Source organism: Papilio machaon, chromosome Z (genome assembly GCF_912999745.1).
Source record: "Papilio machaon chromosome Z, ilPapMach1.1, whole genome shotgun sequence".
Classification (NCBI taxonomy): Eukaryota; Metazoa; Arthropoda; class Insecta; order Lepidoptera; family Papilionidae; genus Papilio; species Papilio machaon.
Genome location: NC_060016.1, coordinates 9,235,488 through 9,249,623, shown reverse-complemented (window position 1 = coordinate 9,249,623; position 14,136 = coordinate 9,235,488). Strand labels below are relative to the sequence as shown.

Genomic DNA, 14,136 nt, shown 5'->3' with positions numbered 1-14,136 from the left:
CCTAGGCCAGTGATTCTCAACCACTGTGCCGCGGCACTTTTGTGTGCCGCCAAATTTCAAAAATGTGCCGCCAAATATTGCAAATATATAATAACGTTAATATTAATGAATTATATAATTTAATAAGAATTTTTTTTTTACATGAATATATATTTAAATCCACAAAAAAATTGATTATTTTCTTTGTGTGCCGCCAAATTTTGAAATCTTTAAATATGTGCCGCAACAAAAAAAAAGGTTGAGAATCACTGACCTAGGCAATGGTGTTCTACGGTACTTAATATAATGATTATAATGAGAGGTTAAGCAGCATTTATCTATTTGGCCCTGACCACCAATCTTGTCGGTAATTGTGTGGTATCAGGGACGTGAGAAAACAGAAAGCTTTTAAATAGACTTCAATCACAATAAAATGGATACAATACATAGTCTGTCACTTTAAGGCTAAGTATTCACGATACGTATTCTATCTATGTACTCTAACTATGACCGGATGCGGCGACCGCAAGGTTCTAATTTCAAAAATTCACGCGACGGAAGATTTTACCAATCTACGATTCTTATTGTCAATGGGCAGGTCGTGTTACCCTTAAAAGGTAAGAGGTAACATTAAAGTCTATGCGATGTAGGACCATCATAGGCTTGAGGTGAGATGTTACGATTGTAGTTCTTTGATTAGGCTAAATCTGGTTCGCTAACTTTTTTAACTACGGAAACTGTTTGAGAAACGAAGTATTTAACCGAACCCTAGATTTTAGGTTGGATTAACATTATTAATGTAAACATATCGTCATGTCATTAAGTCATGTCATTATCACTGACAAAACATAGATAACAATATGTTGTAAACGAGGAACTTAGTCTCAGAAGCCTACAGTTCGTGATGTTCACTTACTGTCAGGATACATGGTTAGTTAGTTTTAAGTAATACTTATTTGTGTACGTAAATTGTTATATTAATGTAACATGTCTATTTCTGGATGCACAGAGTTAAGACGCATTCGCTCAATAGAATACCATAAAAACCTGCTTAAAAATAAGTAGATGAAAAACTTGTAACGCTAAAATAAAACACCTTAATAATTAAATAATATTTTACTACAAAACAACATAACAATAACTTATTCTAACCTATGTACAAACAAGAATATAGTACACATTTAATACTGGATAAACATTTAACATCGTTGTATATGCATGCACATCAGAATCTATGACTTAGTTGAATTTATTTTTAACAGTGTTGGCAACATGTGTATTTATTTCCGTTTGTGGTAAGGACCACCGCCATGACCTGCGCCAAGGGCATTTGTATAACTGTCACCACCAAATTCATCGCCACCGTGACCGCCTCCGTGGCCACCACCAATATCTGTTAAACTTATGTCGGCAATACCGTGGCCACCGCCTGACCCGTGACTGTGTCCTAAACTATAACTGTCACCACCATGTCCACCGCCGAAACTATGGCCACCACTACTGTAACTGCCTCCACCATGACCACCATGGCCGCCACTGCCAAATGAATCGTAACTGCTGGTTAATGAGTAGCTATCATGACTGCCTCCTCCGCCATGTCCTCCGATGCTATAAGAGTCATGGCTACCTCCGAAATCACCAAGGCCTCCAGATCCATGACTACTATGTCCGCCAAACGAAAATCCGCCGCCACCACTGTAACTATCATGGCCCCCAGATGAAAATCCACCACTTAATCCTCCTGATAATCCGCCACCGCTATAATGATCATGTCCTCCGTGACTGCCTCCTAATCCACCGCCAAAATCATGACCACCGATATGGCCGCCTCCAAATCCGCCTCCTAAGCTTCCACCAAAATCACCGCCATGTCCGCTTCCATATCCACCGCCGATTCCTCCACCTCCATGTCCATCGCCAATATCGTGGCCGCCCCCAACATGTCCACCTCCTAAATCGTATCCACCATGTCCACCTCCGATATCTAGGCCACCCCCATGGCCACCTCCAAAGTCATGACTGCCAATATCACTTCCTCCATGACCACCGCCTAAGTCATGGCCCCCGAATCCTCCGTCGATTCCGTGGCCACCTCCGAATCCGCTATCTCCATGACTTCCGCCGTATCCACCACCTCCGTGACCACCCCCGAACCCACCTCCAAATCCACCTCCGTGACCACCTCCAAATCCACCGCCAAAATCATGTCCTCCGTGTCCGCCGCTTCCAATGCTACCACCGATATCATGACTTTCATATCCACCACCTCCGTGGCCACCTCCAAGTCCTATATCCCCGTGACTTCCACCGATGTCATGTCCACTACCGCCGCCGTATCCTCCTCCGATGGAAATGCCGTGACCACCGCCAAATCCGCCTCCAAAGCCTCCGTGACCTCCGTGATCATGGCCTTTCAAGTGGTCTATAAAGCCTCCGTGTAGATGATCTGCGAAACTTCCACCGTGTCCACCTCCGTATCCTCCTCCACCGCCGCCTCCACCGTGGCCATGGTCATGATGCTCGTGCACTACAACTTCCTTTGACGAGTGATGTTGTTCCGGTATATGAACTCGTATGTGAACGCTGCAACAAAACAAGTAATGAATTTATAAATTTAACATACCAGGAATTTTAATATGTTCGCTTGCAAACAAACTATTTTTAAACAATTAAAGAAAACAATAATGTGAAATCATAGATCGCATTGCTAGCCTCTCAGATAAGGCATAAGTGAAAACTATATGTATAGGTAAATGAAAACACAATGGCTCTATTTTCACCATTTACCACAATGAATAGATAGTACGTGAGAAACAGAGATCAAGACAAAAATTACTGCATTTATTTTTTTGCTTCCGCTTTTATTTACGCTAATGCATAAAAAAATTGAATAAGGAAATCTGCAAACTGTTAATTTTTCAAAAAAAAAAAAATATAACGCAAAAAATTATAACTAAAGCATTAAAATATACTAACTGTTCATGGCCAAAAGTCGCGGAGCAGATGCCAACGCTAGCCAGTAGGACACAGGTCAGCTGGAATAACAACATAGCATTTTAATATACAAACATCATTCAAAACCAAATCAAATTTCATTGAGAACACTCAAAAACAATAAAAAAAAAAATTGAAAGATAAAACTTTTACTATAAATTACATTAATTAACATTCATTTCGAATGTGCAATCAACATCATAATATGAATGGGCGGAATATAATCGAGCGGGTAACGTAAATTATGTTCCGAGTCCCATAAAACGGTCAATTGCCCGTACGAAATGGAAAGCGGACACTGTAACTTGTCTGATGGTATCACCACTACAGCCCAATTGTTTTACATGACGTAACCATAAGACAAACACGTATAACGACTGAACGGACTTGCTGTACAGACTCTTTACGTTACTAAGGAGTCCCTTTCGATAGTTTAAATGACCATAAAACGACTCTGTTAGTAGTAAAACTGTTGCGAAATCGATTACGGTGGTCATCCTTTATACGTAAATACAATATGACCTGATAACTTTTCATTATCGTCATAATTTTCGAATAAATAAACAGTAAGTTTTAATATTGTAAAGTTGCTAAGATAAATATGCAGATAATAGAATTAAATAGTAAATAATTCATTGTTCTCAATCCTTAAGTTTTTGGAAATCAACGAAAATATCCTAGAATAAAGCTTAACCAATGATGAAATACCAATGAAAGACATAAAATCTGTGAAACATCTTTAACAGTCAATTTTTGGAACGAAGTTCCTTATCGCGCGTTGTGAAAGGGGGCTAGACGGAAAAAATTCTTACGAAAAATTGTCACGACACTTTTTGCTATAGACGAATGAGCGCTACTTCACCATGGCAACGACATGACAATATTTATCGAAAATTCATAGAAATAAAATGTACTTCTTGTGAAGACTTAAGTTTTTTATTCATAGAATAAACATTGGTTCCTTCACTAATTAATTGAAGGGACTTCGTTCCATCCGGGTGTCCCTTGACACCTCTCAAGTTTTTTTTTATTAATATGACCATCAAATACGAAGCTCCAATAACCTAACGACTAAATATCTAGTGATAGTGAACCATAAGCACAAACTTCGAGCTTTTTTTGGAATTTTTACTGGAAACGTTAATACATAAATGAATAAAAATCTACTAATATTAAAAAAACAATCCATAAATGTATATTCGTGTGAACTTTCGTTAAGTTCAAACGAGTCAGTCTCACATATTCCGGAACAAATTTACAATCACGTAATCTTACTCACAGCCAAGCGAGAAGCCATTATGAATGGCTGCGACCGGCTCCAAAGAAACACAACCACTGATGAGAACGCAAGTGCTTTGACGACGACGCTGGCCTGCTCTTTTATATATCAGTGAATGTAACAACCCCTACTCGATGCGCTAAAACCAACCGAAAAATGTTAATCGAGTAATTAAATGGAATCTTCAATACGAGAACAGTCAATATTTAACGTAACACCTTTTTACTGATGACTCTAAAAATCTACCGTCAACTGTCACACGTCTCTTAACGTTTGATAGTCACTTAATCTTGATTTTAAAATGAAATTAACACTTAGTAGTTAACAGCTTGATAATATCGCATAGATCGTTATAACCTAAGTTAGAGAAAATACTCGTAGTTTTGTTGAAGGTACAAAACATAAATACTATGAGTACTTTTGGTACTGGGATGACCTTAGTAAAATAACATGGTAATCCCTGACTTGTTAATTAAATATAGTTATTTCAAATTAGTAAACATTGAACTGATGCGAATCGTTCTGATGATATACATTCCTGCCTGTGTAAGGTATTACGTGGCCCTTTAGACCTTAGGATGTAGAGTCGAAATTAAAAAAAAAACATTATTCGCAGAATAAAATTATTTTCTATGGAAGGTGGAAATTTAAATTATATTCTTTTATTTTTTTATAAAATTGTACATTGCCATGAACTACAAGTTCAAATTTATACAATGGCTATTGTTAAAGGTTTAAACAATAATAAAACGCAATCAGTAGAGCAATATGACTTCCGTAACACAATCCTTTTTACAGATAATTCTTTGCTCATGGGCGGCCATGTCATGTTTAATTACGAACATCTATATAAATAAAATGCTAGCTTTAACTAACAGTAAATAAACTCCTTATATTTCTTACAAGTGGTCAGTCGTAAGTTATTTTATAGTTATTTAATTATCTTCTTAGTAGTAGAGTCAAACAATATTCTATTTTAAAATGTTGGATTTGTATGAATTGTACACTAACCAATCAATATTTCTATTTCTAAGATTTGGTCACAACGTGGCATGAAAAAGGAGGACAGTACTTTTTACAAATTTAGGGTTAGATTTATAACGAAAAAACATATTACATTTTATTTGGAATCTCACATTTTTAAGGCTTGTTTACATCCTTAAATATTACTCTAGTATTTTTTTCTAGTAATAACTAGTAATACCTTTATTTATATTTAATAATCATGGTGACTCGTAAAGGCTTCTTGTAAGCACGGACCGTTGTTCGAGGCTCAGTGGACTAGCGATAAACGAAAGCTTCTGAATGGGTGTACATTGTGCGAAGAGTACTTCCTGTTGTACGATACAGAGTCGTTTTATGCTTTTGCATAACTGTCGCTTACAGGTCGTATATGTTTTGATAATAACTTCCCAGATTGAGATTATTACGGACTTCGTAAGTATTACGCTATATATTGTGCGCTTGTAAAGTTTATGATAGAAATTTTAGTTTTCATTACCACACACACCGCTTATTGCAATAGATGAGCTTATCACTTTAGATGAGAGATAGATTATTATTCTTTTAAAAGGTGCATAAACATAACAAATTAAAATTTTATTATATGTTGTTTTCTATAAAAAAATCTGAGCTATAATAATCTCGTTTGCAAACTGCTGTAATGAGGATTACAAGAAATTAAGTAAAATAAACTTTTCCAAGAGGAACAACTGGTAAAAAGTTGATCTGAATCATCTGTAATTTCCTCGCTTTTCGTAGATGTTTATGACTGGCTTAACTAACTTCACGTTGAGTCGTTTACTTGCTCATTTGCTATCATATTGTAACTATTTCGAATGTCAAGAAATCCTTACTTGTTCGTTGCACTAACCCACCAACAAGGGAGGTCCCGGTCTGTCCGTTTTCACCTTTCACCATTCTTGTTAATTACGTAAGGTCTTAATCTCTTTACCACGGAAGTCCTGGTACTATGATGTATGAGCTCCGTGTTTCATATAATGCTTATAAAGATATCAAATTATATGTTCCTAAGGAGAAGTTCCGTATACATCGATTACGTTTTAATCGCTATTTACCGTAGAATTCTATTGCCGCGACACTTGTATTAAACAAGCAATACAAATTGTCATCAACTTCATTCTTGTTGGCAAAATAGATGCTAATATGTAATACCGCAAGGGTAATTCTACGCTGTACGGCTGTGGAATTCTACGGTTACAAATAACAATGATATGATAACACGGAAAAATTATAAAATAAATACAGTCTACTTGTTTATTAGAGAGAATATGTACGCATTGTGCTACGTGATTTAGAACGCAAGATAACTTTAATTGCAATTAAGTTACGTAATAAACTACACGCTTGTCATCGGTAAAACGGGTCCGCGTATTTGTTATTTGACTAGCCAAATAATACGCAAATTGTATATAAATTCATACACAAACTAACGTGTTATATTTCAATTATATACTTCGACACTTTGTAGTGCACTATGTTAGTTGTTATTTTCCGTACAGCCAATGACAATCGCGGAATGGAACTCACTAATGTTAGTGTCAACTATTTATGAAATGCCCTTACATATAATTAAAATATAACGGGTCAATTTTTGAATTAAATATTTCGATATGTAATTTGCCGACTCTACTGTTTGCCTAGGCGAATAACAAACGGGCGGCGTACGCGATTTGACGGCGACAGTCATATTCACGCCTTCACTATATTTTACACGGTTTGGATTTAGAGATTCACAACTCAGATTATAATGTTAAAGCCTAATTATTTTACATAACGTGTAAACGAAGATGTTACGTAGTGCGGTTCAATACAATTGATATTTTTTTACCATTTTAAACAACTATGTCAAGGGGTCAAAACTCGTGTGTAGACTGACAAATTTACCTGACCCGGTCCGCATATCACACTATCCCTATCAATGTAAAAAAGTCACAAGACTCTTGTCATACTGTTGTTGTCTTATGTAATTTTCTATAACTACTTTTTTGTTTAGTGACGGAAGTAACCGCACTAGTGGCCCCTATCTCACCGGGTCAGAAAAGCTTGTCGGACTATATGGTCATGAGTGACAAAATGATTTCTTATGTAAGTTATAATACTAAAGCAACGTATTAGTTAGCCATATTTGTATTATTTAACCAACATAATAAGGGGAAAGTTTTATTCCGTTGATTTGATGTGAATTTGAGATATTTAAACTTCTGCACTATGTCCGTTCTGAGGTTTCTATGCTCTGTCCATACTATTGATTTTACATTGGCTTTGATTGAATTTTACTTCGTTCTGACATAAACATGCTTGTGATGGTCCTGACAGTTAATTATATCTCTTCTATTAATTCAAAATGGAGTAATACAAATAAGCATAAAATACCACAACATGTAGCTTGTCCAAATATAGAGTAAAGCGACTTCCGTGACTTCAGTGACCAGCCCTTTTCCTCTGTACGCAATGCTTCTATGGCACTTCTATCTGCTGCATGTAGAGCTACTTAATGGTCGCTTAGAGTCTCCCACTGTAGCTTCAATACGAGAAATCTACACATATCACCTGCTTAAATTACCAAACTAACCTGAGTTTTGCATTAAAACTACAGTTATCGTTAATTGTTGAAATTGAACCTCGGCTATCTTGTATACTGTTAGCCACTGAGCTATGACGGTGTTGACGTTTATATCCGGCCACTTATTCAAATCACAATAAAAATTTCCCACATATTCAATCTCTGAGCATCGCCAACTTTATTCACATTCATGAAAACTTAGGAAGTTACATCGTTATTAGATAAGATATTCGACCAAGATTATCAACAACTAGCTGTCGTCCGCGACTCCGTCCGTGCGGAATTTAAAAAAAAACGCAATAAGTAGCCTAATGTGGTCTTCCAGATTATGTTCTATATCTGTGCCAAATTTCATCAAGATCCGTTGAGCCGTTTCGGCAATACCTTCAAACAAACATCCATTCATCCGTCTTAATATTCACATTGATAATATTAGTAAAATGTAAGATTTAATCGATTTCCCTTAGAAATCAGTTTCCACAGCCGAGACGCTTGTTCATAAACATATTGTTATCGGTTTTGTTTTTGTTTTTATCAACCAAAGGTGTTTAGTTAAAATTGTCTTCTCCTTTTATTTAAATAACAATGTTTTATACAGATGGTAGGGAAGTGGAAATTGATAACTTATTCTGTCAAAATGATACTTTTTTAATGTTCGGAAGTAACAAGCATTATGAGTCAGTGCGTAATATTTTTAAATCTAAACTTAGTATAATAGCAAGAGAGCGATTGCTAGTCTTACTAATAGTATTATAAATGCGAATGTTTGAATGTATGGATGGATGAATGTTTGTTAGAAGGTATCTCCAGAACGGCTCAACAGATCTCGATGAAATTTGGCATGGATGTAGAATATAGTCTGGAAGAACACTTAAGCTACAAATTGAGTATTTTTAATACGACGCGAACGGTGTCGCAAGCGATTGCTAGTCTTACTAATATTATAAATGCGAATGTTTCGATGGATGGATGGATGTATGAATGGATGTTTGTTTGAACGTATATCCAGAAAGGCTCAACGGATCTCGATGAAATTTGGTATAGATTTAGGTCATAGTCTGGAAGAACACGTAGGCTACTTATTTTTTTTTAATACCATGCGAACGGAGTCGCGCGGGCGACAGCTTGTGTTCTATAAATAACAAAGTTCATTTATTAACAGAATAAAACTAGGCCTGCGTGACCCGTCATCGTAACACTAAACCTGCAAGCTATTTGAGATCTTACGGCCAAATCGTTGTTGAAGAATATCATTCACCTTCCAAAAATCATCGGCGAAAATTCCTTGCGTTTATAAGAATAAATATCATGGCATTTAATACGTGTATGCTTTTACATACGTTCACTTTTATTTTTAGAGAGCATGCTAGTGATTGGATAATATGAATCATCTTCATAGATTTTATTTTACCAATAGGAAGGTATTGGATATGGTACCCCAAGCAAGATAACCTTGTTACTTCTAATCAAACAAAAAAATAAACTTTAAAATTAAATGCTAATTAAAATTGTAACTGTAATTATATAATATAACTAGCTGTCGCCCGCGACTCCGTCCGCGCGCAGTTAAAAAAAAAAAAACATAATGAAAAATAGATGTTGGCCGATTCTCATACCTACTGAATATGCTCACAAAATTTCATGAGAATCGGTCAAGCCGTTTCGGAGGAGTACGGTGACGAAAACTGTGACATGAGAATTTTATATATTAGATAAATAATTATATATAAAAAATATATTTATTAATTATCACAAATTAGTCTGATATAATCGAAAGTGAAAAAATTTAAATGTTATGTAAATTGTTTACATTCGTAACTATTGCATAACATTACCCTAATAAATAATTTAAAAGGAAACAAGTTTATTGCTACTTTAAATACTAAATTAAAAGACCAACATTTTTACTAAGTAAACCAAATTCGTTGTTTAAAGTAAAGTGCCTCGTCTAAATATTTTAGAAGCAAATCGATCAGCAAATATATATTTTAGTGCACACTTTCAATTACATAGTTTTCAAGTCCATTACCACTAAAATATCCTGTATTACCATGCAAACTTAAACGAAACTAGTCATAGTAAAGTTCCCATAAAACCCTTTCGAAGTAATTCCTACTTATTGGAATCTAAAGCTTGTGAGAATCGTTCAAAGTTATTCGCTGCTCGAAATATTGTAGAATAATAACGCGCTTTGGTAGAAAGCGGCATAGCTGGGACAGGAAGCACGGAAGAACATAAAACCTGTTTCGACCCACCCATTGCAACTGGTCTCGTACTTTAGACGCTTACGGAAGTTCTGTATTTATGTATTTTATATACAAAAATACATATTACAAATGACAAAAGACTTATCATTTATTTATACGTGAAACAAATACTTACCCCTTTTTTTAATTAATGCGAACTATTGAACAATAATATTTGACTAAGTTAACGAAGAGAAGTGCATATAGATTGAATTAAAAAAATAGTGAATAGCCTATGTATTGTTTTAGACAGTTTTCTACATCTACACAATTTTTTTTATAGTACAAGGTGGCAAACGAGCAAGCGGACACATGAATTCGCCGAAATGGCGAAGCGACCGCTGCCCATACATTCGCAATTGCAGATGCCTTACCTACCCTCAATCGACGAAAAAGAATCGAAGAAAATATTTAACCTTCCTATGCATCTCCTCCTCCATCAAATTCACCTCCCCTTCCCATCCTTTCTTATAAGAAGGGTAGGAAGGGAAAGAAGACTAAAATTAGGCCTCCGACACCACACTCATCAGACTGTACTTGGAATTACTTCCACTTGACGCCTGTCTTCTGTGTGGTCGTGGTATTTCACTGAGCGAGGACAATTCGTGCAACAGATATTGTTGTTGCTGGCGTCTACCACTGTTAATTACAAACCCATGCAGCCGCTCTGGAGCTCGAACATACGAATTTATAAATCAAATTTAAGAAAACCACACACTTCATAAATTTATGTGTTGTGAATAAAATAATTCGATATTTACTTATTGTTATCCCTTCTGTTTTCTTTGTAAAAAAAACAAAGATAACAATAGAAGTTTTTTTTTTGGAAATGGAATAGGAATTAAAACAACAAAATGACATACAATGTACATATATTAAAGATATTCATATAATTATATTATATTTAATACAACCGAACGCAATATCATCGATTGGTAAATTATGTGACAAAAAATAAATGCAAATTACACAGCGTTGTATTAAATAATTAAAAAAAATCCATATAAATCATTACAATAAAATAAATTTCAATTAGCCTAAGTAGTCGAGTCTATCATTTAATAATGCGACAGTCTTACATACACTAGTTTCAAAACTAGTCATTGGTAACTAAACTTTACAGAAAACAATTTTTTTACAAGATTTTATATACAATAAAATTGACTAAGCAACAGAGTTGCGACATACAGGATGTATCCTATACGTCTCAATTTATAATAAAATTGATAATTTTATACCAAGGATACATTGCCAGTCTTTATGTAGAAGAGGATTTTAGAAGAGTGGTGTTTGGTAATGTTAGGAGACAGAAATAGTAAAGTAACTTTAGAAATCTCAAACATAAGACACCAATATTCAAACCTCTAAGTATCCGCTCATGTGGCATATAAGTAGTATAATTTAAGCCTCTTTTCCACCAGAACGACTAGCCGTTAAATAGACTTGCAGTCATAGTGGAGCTCATTAAAATGATTACTATAAATATAGCAGGCTGGAGGTTTGAACTAATATGTGAGGCGTTCGTGTTCATACAATAATAGTTACCGTTTCCTTCGCTACGAGTATAATTAACTGTTTTCGACTGGAGTGACATCTTGCCATCCTTTACATTTTCTTTGAGAAAACGGAGACAACAATCTATACAAAGTGTCACGTCGTTCGAAGTCATACAAACTCGGTTTTTATGGTTACATTTTTTATAGTAACATATGAAAGAGTGACAACTAAAATAGAAATCAATATAAATTTGGACGATCAATATTACGATCGAAAACGGTCGAAACATCAATGTTGTGTTATTTGTAAAATTATGGATGGAGGGTTAGTAAAAATACTTAGAAAACACAATGGAAAATAGTAAAAAGTAGTAATAAGCTCATCTTAAATGGAATTTTTGTGTTAATTTAAATACAAAAGTTGTCGCCTTTTTGTGCTTTAAAATTATTTAATAAGTCACCATAGAAAATTCCTCATATAACTATGACAATTTTGGTGTACACATTGCCACAGTTTTTAGAGTTTAAAAATTCACATTACACAGAATTGTATCGATATAAATACGTATAATGCAAGCAAAAAAAATCTTGATTTAAAACATGGGAAAAGACAAACAAACGTTACGAAAAATAATATCTATTATAGTCCGGTCGCGGAGCAGGAAGAATTTCGTACAATGACCTCTTTATCTACTGACAGAGGTTCCAAACGTTTTTGTATTAAGTGCGGTTTACATGAATTATTTGAAAGTGAAAGAAAATTTACCAACTTATAAAATATAGTTATTACTATATAAATCATTTATTTAGATTTAATAATACAAGTAAAAATAAAAATCTAGACAAGTATCTAATAATAAAAAATCAAAAAACAGAATCTGATTCCTCTGTTTCGGAGTAACTGTTACTTTGCTCTATTGTTCAATTTCGAGAAGTGAAGAATTCATTTGCATAATATTTTAAAACCAAAAATTAATTATCGGAAAGCCGGCAATAAAATAGATGAATGCCTGCACTTCCGTCTTTCAAATATTCGTTTCGATTGTTCATTTCGAACTAACCAATAATTAACCTTTTCGGTAATCCTTCTAACGGAGCCCATAAAATTTTTATTATGCAAACAAACAAACTAAAGGTTTAGAATCCCTGAGGACGGCGGCCTTTGTTTCTGTGCGAACGAGACTCATTGTATTTACGCGGGAGCGACAGAGACAGGTAATGCGAGTTCAATGTACGAAATTCTTCGTGCTCCGCGACCGGACTATATTCACGACAACTTGGTTTACTATTTGTACTACTGTGTAATATTTAGCTCGGTTTACGCAACATATTGATCTAATTTAAAATGATAGTTTTAGATAATCAGTATAACTACGTAGAATTATAATTGTTCACCTCTATAGACATCAAGATATACACAGAATCGTTATACACAACATTCAGATTTGCAAAAAACTATTTCTAACTAAGATAAATTGATTATTTTCTATTATTCGGCATACAGCGTACATTAAGTCTTCAATAAACCTTGTAGAGTTAGATTTTTTATATAGACATCGATACACGAAAATGCAAAGCTTTTTTCTATATTAAGACATCTTGATTATTCCAAAAAAAATATCTAATACACAAAATTGCAATACATCCATTTTCCATCTTTACATATGAAAATTTCCCATATTGATATTACACATAATTGCAATATGATATGAATATTGCAATTCTGTGTAATGTAATATGTCATTTTAACGTCGACATCTATGTATATATCTTCTAGAGGGAAGTATGCCCAATAAATAAGATATAATTGTAACAGATTAGGGTACCATCAAGATTACTACATACTAATCTGAATCCATTTTACACAAAATTGCAATACGTCCATTTTTAATTACATAAATTGATAATTTTCAAATATTATATAAAAAAATTAAAATTGCATCATATTAATGTACTAATAAAATTACTAATAGTTAGAGAGCTCACGACCAAAATTTTTTCCTTATCGTTTTACGATAAAAACTGTATAAAATCGATAGATTTGGTAATTCTGATTGCAAAATACTAATTTCAGAAATTTTCTACGTCACGTCTGACCTGACCGTATTTTCGAAGATGTCAAAAAAATTTACCGAACTGTTTCATAGTAATCTGTCTGATTTTCAGAATGTAGTTGAACGATAAATTTTAGTTACTGAAAACACAATTTTCAGACATCACAAGCGTCGCACATACCTAGGACACCATTTGAGAAAATTTAAAATGAGGCAATAAAAAAACCTATAGCAAACCGTCTGGAAATCTTGTTTTCAAGTGAGCACTAGTCAATTGATGCGAATTAATCATTTTCAGAAGAAAGTGTAAGCATCTTATGTGTTGAAACCATTTTGAACGTGTTGAAAAATTTTACTATGTTTAAAATGTCTGAAAACAAATTTTTTTCGTAATAAAATGATGAAACCTATGTACATTTTTATTATCAGACATATTGTGATTAAACTGTTTGCCTATTTTTTTTAACGTAGCAGAAATCCCCCCCCCCCCCATAAAACTGTG

General features: G+C 34.4%; 1 protein-coding gene across 1 annotated transcript; it reads right to left on the bottom strand.

The window, feature by feature from the left end:
• Positions 1-1,157: 1,157 nt before the first annotated feature.
• Positions 1,158-4,343, bottom strand: LOC106717156 (glycine-rich cell wall structural protein-like). Its single transcript, XM_014510883.2, has 3 exons — positions 4,253-4,343; positions 2,956-3,014; positions 1,158-2,562 (listed from the first exon to the last, which is right to left on the bottom strand). Exons 1-3 carry the CDS (start codon positions 4,268-4,270, stop codon positions 1,260-1,262), a joined length of 1,380 nt encoding a protein of 459 aa, XP_014366369.2. The 5' UTR covers positions 4,271-4,343; the 3' UTR covers positions 1,158-1,259.
• Between the last annotated feature and the right edge of the window lie 9,793 nt (positions 4,344-14,136).

What these genes read in the sequence shown, in the direction of transcription:
- LOC106717156 (XM_014510883.2), bottom strand. An exon ending in GCGACTTTTGGCCATGAACA is followed by an intron (nt 2,563 to 2,955) that starts GTTAGTATATTT and finishes GTTTTGTTGCAG; the next exon opens with CGTTCACATACGAGTTCATA.